This window comes from Hordeum vulgare, chromosome 2H (genome assembly GCF_904849725.1).
Source record: "Hordeum vulgare subsp. vulgare chromosome 2H, MorexV3_pseudomolecules_assembly, whole genome shotgun sequence".
Classification (NCBI taxonomy): domain Eukaryota; kingdom Viridiplantae; phylum Streptophyta; class Magnoliopsida; order Poales; family Poaceae; genus Hordeum; species Hordeum vulgare.
The window spans coordinates 193,495,852-193,504,792 of NC_058519.1; the positions used below are offsets into that span (position 1 = coordinate 193,495,852).

General features: G+C 48.8%; 1 protein-coding gene across 1 annotated transcript; it reads left to right on the plus strand.

The window, feature by feature from the left end:
- The first annotated feature begins 289 nt into the window (after positions 1–289).
- Positions 290–1,449, plus strand: LOC123425801 (xylanase inhibitor protein 1-like). The gene has a single exon (XM_045109539.1). It carries the CDS (start codon positions 381–383, stop codon positions 1,272–1,274), a length of 894 nt encoding a protein of 297 aa, XP_044965474.1. The 5' UTR covers positions 290–380; the 3' UTR covers positions 1,275–1,449.
- Positions 1,450–8,941: the final 7,492 nt, after the last annotated feature.

Genomic DNA, 8,941 nt, shown 5'->3' on the forward strand with positions numbered 1-8,941 from the left:
CATCAGGCGAATCCGCCGACGGCGAGGCGGGCGGGGCGCGGGCGGAGCGAAAGCGGGAGGTAGGAGAAGGTGCGGTGCGGACGTTCGAGTGTGCAGCGCGTGGGAGCGGGCATACGAAATAAACGGCACACGATGCCGTTTCGTCCCCCGCGCTAAACATCTTATGTCCCGCGCGTGGTTTTTCCACCACTTGCTGGAGCGCCCGAAGTGATGCTACGCCTTCAAAAATTGATTTTTTTCAACGCGTGACTTATATAACGTGATTGTTAAAGATGCTTTTTAGTGCTTCGATTCCACATCTTCCACTCCACCCCCTGTATATATAGTACGATGGACTAAGCTATTTTTTCACACCAACAAGAAAACTCATCGATCTAACAATGGCGCTCGTACGCGGTCGGCCAGCCTCCTTCCTACTCCTCGTGACTATCCTCTGCTCCGCAACCTTCCTTGCCGTCCCGGCCGCGGCCACGGGGAAGACAGGCCAGGTGGCCGTGTTCTGGGGTAGGAACAAGAACGAGGGGTCCCTCCGCGAGGCCTGCGACACTGGCACGTACACCATAGCCATCATTTCCTTCCTCGACGTCTTCGGCCGCGGCTACTACCACCTCGACCTGTCCGGCCACGACGTCTCCGCCGTCGGCGCCGACATCAAGCACTGCCAGTCCAAGAACATCCTCGTCTTCCTCTCCATCGGGGGCTTCGGCAAACAGTACTCCCTGCCGACCGCCCACTCCGCGGCGGACGTTGCCTACTACCTGTGGAACGCCTACATGCTCGGCACCAGCAAGGGCGTCTACCGCCCGTTCGGCGACGCCTTCGTCGACGGCATCGACTTCTTCATCGAGAACGGCGCGCCGGACAACTACGACGAGCTGGCCAAGCGGCTCTGGAACTTCAACGAGGACTTCCGCGGCAGGACGCCGGTGCAGCTCACGGCCACGCCGCGGTGCGGCTACCCGGACCGGCACGTGGAGCGGGCGCTCGCCACGGGGCTCGTCGGCCGCATCTTTGTCAGGTTCTACGACGACGCCGACTGCGCCGCCAACTGGCAGAGGCAGTGGGACAAGTGGACGGCGGCGTATCCGTCGGCGCAGATCTACCTCGGGCTGCCGGCGTCAGAGCAGAAGGTCGGTTACGTTCATCCAAAGAACCTCTACTACGGCGTCATACAGGTGGTGCAGAAGGCGGCCAACTATGGCGGGGTCATGGTCTGGGAACGTTACGAGGACAAGCGGACAAATTACAGCAGCTACGCCATCCAATGGGCTTGACCCTCCGTCGCTCAGATCGTCACCGTGTGGACTTGTTGTATCCGTCCGTGTACTGCATGTGCATGTGCATGTGCATGTGCTTGCTTACCTTACAGTGAATAAGTATTGCCAGTGTGAAGTTGTGTGCTTTATATACAATAATAAAACGAGAGACCTCTGTGGAGGTTTGGCTTAATAGATGAGCTCTTTTATAGTATCCTGCATAAAATATCGTCCGTCCATCCGTCAAATCTAATGGACGCGATTGATCTGTACTGCTCTAGTTTGGGAATGGAATTGCGAGCAGTATAGGTTGCACTGGTTCGCTCCCCTTCTCCAGTATACAAGTCTTGAGGGCATCATGGAAAGTAATAAATCATCCCGTCTATCTCGCCCATTGGGTAATGGACCGTCCGGACATCCGATGCCTCCTAGCGCACATTGTTCGCCCGCAACGACGGTTAGTCATGCCGGGCAGGCGAAACCATGGTGGTCGGTTGTGCCGACCACGGACGACAGCGAGGGCGACGTGGGGCTGCTTGCGTGCGGGAGGCGGGAGCAGACGAGCAGACACGACGGAGCTGCGGCACGAGCGCGACAACTTTTGTTACCGACGTGGAGCCCGTTCGGGCGCACGTGTGGCTGGGTTGGGTCTGAGCGTGCGGCACAAGTTTCAGGGACTCATCCATGGGAGATAGGGCGCCAGCTTCATAGAGACAACACTAAAGTGGATGAAAACGATGAAAAAAATAGGCGCGGAGAAGCGGCAGCTCACCATGGGCTCAATGGATGTGACGAGGTATCCGGTGACGCAGTGAAGACAGCGAGGGAGTGCGCTGGTGCCGGTGGTGGTCCTCGCGTGTACGATGAAGAAGACGAGCTCGAGGGAAAGGTCATGGTCCAGAACGACGGCTTGAAGGCACCTTCGTCCAGCTACCGGAGCAAGAGTTCGAAGGATACCATGGAGGAGTCGTGAGACATGGTTGCGGGGCTCGATGTCTTGATTTCCTGTCGCCATTATCCGCCGACCGACGACATCACCAAGGTTCCCGTGAGGCCATGACAAAAAAAATCTATGTCTATCCTACCCTTACAAACTTAGTAGTGGGATTTTAGTATACCCATACCCCCCATGTTAGCAGTATAGGGTACCATAAAATCTCTCTAATAGATGGGTGTGGCCAGTGGCGGACGCGGGATTGGCTAACACATGCGAGAAACCAAGATCTAAAAACTATCCCCAAAAAACTCTAGTTTCAAGACAGACGAAAATCAATCTATGTTGCATAACTAATAAGAAATCAAACATAATATTGGATGGTAACATTAGTTCGATAATTGGTCAACTAATAAAGCAAGATAAATTAAAAGACAATATGTAGCATAGATAGATGATACAAATGATTGATACCAAATCAAAGGATTGGTTGATCTGAATCTCCATGACTGCATCTTCAAGTTAAACCTTAAATCATCAATTTTGAAATGCAAATCAGTGCATAATATAGCAGGTAAAACTAGTTAATAATAGATGTAAAATGTGAAAACTTACGTCTAGGACGAGGCAAAACGCCTTTACGTGTGCGATAACCTTCAAATCGCTCGATTATCTTTGATTCTTCAATACTAACAAATATATTCCGCTCAATGTAACGTATCATTCGATGATTCATCCAATCATCACCCATTATGTTTCTCAATCCAGTCTTGATAATGCTCATTGTAGAGAATGCTCTTTTCACTATTGCTGTTGCAACATGTAAAATCAATGCCAACTCAACAAGATGATAAATCAATGGAAAAGTTGTGTGCGTACCAGTTATAACTATATTAATGGCAAGATGACCAAGATCATTGCAATTCATCAAATGTGGATCAACTCTTGCTTCCCGAATGAACGAGTCTAGTTGGTTTCTAAGGACAAAAGTAACTTCATATGTAGAAAAGTCAGCAACATACATATTAGCAAGATCTACTAGCTTGTCTTCACTATAATTGACAAATGAATTCTTCGGATCAAGACAAGCAATGCATCCCAGAAATTCACTACCAGGGAAAAGCTTATAAACATACGCTTACTAGTAGCGCGGATTTTTACCCCTCGACACTGGTACTTACTAGTAGCGCGGGTTTTTACCCCTCGCTACTACTAAGTTGATAGTAGTAGCATGGGTTTTTAATCCTCGCTACTACTAAGTGGTCTCAACCGCGCCCCCGGGACATGCAATAGTAGTAGCACGGGGTATAAACCCGCACTACTACTAAGTTGATAGTAGTAGCGCGGGTTTATACTCCTCGCTACTACTAAGTACAGGGTCGGTGAAGTCCATATATCATCGGCCGAATCCCTCCTCTCTCCCTCAGTCCCCCCTCTCTCCATAGGCTCTCCCAAGCACAACTCCTCCTCCATGGCGCCCAACGAGTCCCAAATCGAAGCCCACACTCTCCTGATTTCGCTTCTCCCTCCCACCCGCGATTCCCTTCCTCACCCACTGCTACCGCTGGCGTCGCACCTCATCGCCTCCCCCAAATCCGGCAACCTCCACTCCCATCGCAACCCCTTCCCCCTCCTTCCTCCTCCCTCTCCGCTGTTGGAGGAGAGGGAGATCCAGCAGAGCACCATCCATGGCGTGGCGAGATCCACCATGGACACAACCACTGGTTAGTTGCTCTTCCTGCTCCTCTCAATCTCTCTCTCTTCGTCTTCTAATCGTTTTATCTTCTTTTGTAGTAGCAGCACAGGAGAGGTGCGAGGATGAGTTGGGTGGGTAAGCACCATCACCATGGATGACTTCATCCCCTCCAGGATCAGCATCAGCCCTGGATGGAGAGGACGTTGACGCCCAGCAGCAGCAACAACCTTGGATGAATTTATTTGTTTTAATTCCTAACTAGTTAGTAGTAGCGCGGGACTCTTACCCGCGCTACAACTAAGTAGTAGTAGCGCAGGTGGCAACCGCGCTACTACTAGCACAAGTAGTAGTAGCACGGGTAGGACCTGCGCTACTGCTAAAAGTTAGCTGTAGCGTCGTAGCAGTAGCGCGTGCCCCCGCGCTACTAATAGGTCATTAACCCATGCTACTACTAGGGTTTTCCCTAGTAGTGATTGAGCAGACCTTTGAGCAAAGAGGTTGTTTAACTCCACAATAAGCTGATCATGCAACACATTGAATACTTCAATTTTGAAGTGATGGTTGTAAGTTACCAATTGCCCACCCCAAGTCCTTGAACGCCCATTAGCAGTTCTTCTATCTTCCATATCTCGCACTACAATGTTGTATTTGACACAGAAGTCTGTTACCTCTTTAAAGAGATCATCCCAACCATTTTGCATTATCTCTTGAATATCCTCCAAGGTGTTTTTTATCAATCCAACAACACATACAATATGCTGATTTTTCGTTTGCAAGCACTATGACAGATTGTTAGTCTTGCCCAATAATCTAATCATAAGATGCAATATGAGAACAAATTCGAAAGACTCCATGTGCTTTATCAACCCTGCGGCTGTGGTTCTTTGGGCAACATTATCTGCATCATCATGTAAATTTTCTCATACCTTTAGAACTACTTTCCACATCTCAATAAGATGACACAATGTTTTATGATGTGATCCCCATCGTGTATCACCAGGTCTTGCAAAGTTTTTTAATTGGTTTTCCCCTCTCCCCTCAACAAGTTCCCCAGCCTCTATTTGGCGCACTATTTCATCATGTTGCTCTTGCGCTAACTGATCATGTCTTTTACAAGAAGCACTAAGAATGTTAACAACCATGTTTGGGTATTTTTTTTCTTATTGATGAACAACACTTGGCAACAACAACAACCACTAATTTTAATTGATGGGCAAAACAATGTATATAATGAGCATAAGGATTTTCCTCCAAGATCAATCTCCGCAACCCACGAAATTCCCCTCTCATGTTTGAAGCCCCATCATTATCTTGTCCTCTCCAATTAGACATAGATAAACCAAGATTGCCAAACATACCATCCAGAGTTGCCTTTAGTGAAGTTGCCCTCGTCTGAGGAACATGCTCAATTGCCATGAATCTCTCAATCACTTCTCCTCGTTTGCCAAGATACCTACAATACACAAAGGAGGATGATTAATATATAAAAACTTTAAGAAAACACACACATACAATACGAGAAAGGTACTGACCTCAAACACTTAGCCATTTGCTCCTTCATCGATGCATCTCTCGACTCATCAGCAAGTAATGCAAATTTACTATCTCCAATCTCCTCAATACTGACATTGGTGGTCTCTTTTGCACAAGCCTTCCATAAATCCTTGTGTATCTTATGTGAAGTAAACTTATAGTTATCTCCTATATCCCCAAATAATTTTTCCATCTTTGGGTCTTTCTTTATGAACAAGTCCAACAACTCTTTAAAGTTACCATTATTCATTGAGCTAGTAGATTCATCATGACCACAAAGGGCAAGAGCTTGCGGTATAAAAAATTTGACAATACTCAATACAATCAAGAGACTAGCTTTGTATTCTTATTCTTAAATCTGAGAACCCCTATCAAACACATGCGGTAGATTTTTTCTTTGATTTTTGAAATCCTCATAATGTTGCCTAGATTTATAATGAGAATTATCATGATCGACAACATGTTGATTAAAAACTTTAGGTCCATCCTTCCAGGTTTTGAATCCATGTTTCATGAATGCTTCAATACCATAGTTTTCAGCTCTTGGTTGCTTAAACAGAAAACAATAAAAGCAGAAGACTGATTTATTTTCAATGCTATATTCCAACTAGCCGCGATGATTATCGAACCAATAGTTATGAAAACTTCTACCATTGATATGTTCATATGTATGATTAGTTGGTTGTCAAGGACCCATAATAATGTACTCCCTTCTAGCAAGATCTCTAATGTCTACATCTAAATCCTCAATGGGTATTCTTTTACCATCCGCCCAACACCGAGACTCGCTGCTACGATCTGCCACCGCTGCCGCCTTCGCTTGAGTCTTCGGTCTGGGACTGGCCGGTTCTGCAGCAACCTCTGCCGGCGCCGGGATGGATGATGCGTGTCCAGAGTGAAGACCCGTGCTGGCTGCCCGGGTGGGATGTGACCCAATTCCACGTGCCACGGGCCAAGCTCTCTTGGGCGAATGGGCCGGAGGTGGTTTTCGGCCCCAGTGCCGACAACAACCCCATTCAACTAAGAGGCTCTCGTGTCCAGTCTGAGGAAGAGACGCGTGCGAGACGGTCCCTCGCGGATGCCAATCTCACCGGCCCTGGCCTGGTTACTGCTATCACCCAGAGGGTGGCCTCACTTCAGATCGACGAGCAGAGGGCGTTCATCGGCAAGATCGCCTCCTTGCTGTCGGCATCCATCCTCAGCTCGCCTCCGCAGGCCACCTCATCCTATCACAAACTGAAGAAGAAGCTGCTGGGCGCAGTCAAGGCGCCCAGGCATAGCGCGCGTCGTTCGTGGATGCAGTCCAGTTTCTCCTCCTTGAGGAGGTCTCAGGCTGCCATCTGTGTCCAGTTGGGCTTCATCAAACGTGAAGCTGACTTCAACGACATCACACTCCTCACCTACCTGGACTTCTTCCGCGAGCACACACGGCGGGATCCTGATGTGCTGGAACTCCGATAGGCTGACTGCTAGTATGGTCATGGTGCGATCGTACTCGGTAACGGTGTGCTTCGCCCCGGTGGGAGGGGGGCGGCCTGGTCTCTAACCACGGTCTACGTCCCTCATGAAGACCAGCGGAAAAACGATTTCCTATGAGAGCTAGCCTGTATTCATAACTTGATGACCGGTCCGTGGCTTCTCATAGGAGATTTAAATGTCATTACGAACCTGCAAGATAAAAACAACCCCAGGGTGTGCCGTCGATGGATGATCAAATTCCGTTGTACACTGAATTCCTCTAGCCTGCATGAGATGCCGCTAATTGGGCGCAAATTCACTTGGAGTAACGAGCAGTCTATACCCACTCTGGTACGCCTGGACCGCACCTTTTGCAACGTCGAATCAGAGTTGGTCTTCACTTCAACCAAGCTGCTACCTCAATCTTCTGCGAACTCCCACCATTGCCCATTACTTCTAATCAACGACAACCTAGTCACAACAAATAAGCGCTTTCGCTTCGAATCCTACTGGCAATTCGTTCATGGTTTCAAGGAGGTCATGGATCAGTCCTGGGCAGCACACGCCGGCAATACATGCCCCCTTACTAAGATGAACCACAAGCTGTGGAGGCTTAGTAAGGCCTTGCGATCTTGGAGCAAAAATATTGTTGGTGATTTGCAAAAACAATTCTCGATGGTTACCGAGGTCATCCTATAGCTAGACCGAGTGCAAGATCTTAGAACACTTTCCCTAGATGAGAGCTCCCTGCGCTCCAGGTTAAAAGCTCGCACTTTAGGCCTTGCGGTACTTCTCAATATCAAGCTGCGACAAAGAAGCAGGGTTCTTTGGCTGAAGGCGGGCGATGCCAACACGAAAATTTTCCAGTGGAAGGCAAATGTGCGACACAACAAAAACACCATCCATGCGCTTCAGGGCCCGGATGGCACTGTATCGTCAATCGACGGCATGACCGACCTGGCACGCAGCCATTTTTCCCAAATTTTTGGCCGTCTCAAGCAACGCACGACTGCTCTAAACTGGGATGAATTGGACCTCGAGCATGTGGATTTAACTGGTCTTGGCCAGGACCTCTCGCTTGAAGAGGTCAAGACTGCCGTTAACGCGACTCCGGTCGATAAGGCGCCGGGGCCGGATGGCTTCTCGGGTGGTTTCTACAGAGCCTGCTGGGACACGATCAAGCACGACCTCTTGGCGGTGCTGAATCAGCTATTCCGGATGGACAATCGTGGTCTGGACAGAGTGAACCACGCGCTGCTCGTCCTCATCCCCAAGAAAATGGGGGCGGATGCGCTGCAAGACTTTAGGCCGATTTCGCTGCTGCACAGTGTGATAAAAATCTTCTCGAAGATTCTTTCTTTGAGACTGGCCCCAAAACTTACTCTGCTTGTGGACCAATGTCAAAGTGCCTTCATCAAATCGCACAACATTCAAGAAAACTTCCTGCACGTCCAAAACACTGTGAGATTTTTTCATAAATCTAAGAAGCTAACTATTTTCCTCAAACTTGATATTGTGAAGGCCTTCGACTCGGTCTCCTGGGCCTACTTGTTGGACATGTTGCAAGCCAGGGGGTTTGGCCAGCGCTGGAGGGAATGGATTTCTATGCTTCTGAGAACTTCTGCATCACGTGTCTTGATTAATGGGCCGATGTCGGAGATCATACATCACAGATGTGGCCTCAGACAAGGAGATCCATTGTCCCCTTTCCTTTTCATCCTCGCCATGGACCCCCTTCAGAGGATGATGTCCATTGCCACCGAGCAGGGGGCACTTTCAAAGTTGCCGGGACGGAGAGGGGTACCTCATTAGTCTTTCTACGCGGACGATGTGGCGTTGTTTATGAACCCCTCTGAAAACGAAGCGAGGATGATCAAGCTGATCCTCAACTGTTTCGGGTCAGTTACTGTCCTCTTTACCAATGCGTCTAAGAGCTTGGCTCTTCCTATACGATGTGGCACCTTGGACCTCACGCGCATCCTGTCTCATCTAGGATTTCCTATCAAATCATTCCCTGTGGTTTATCTCGGATGCCTTTATCCCTTTGCAACCTGACCAAGTTAG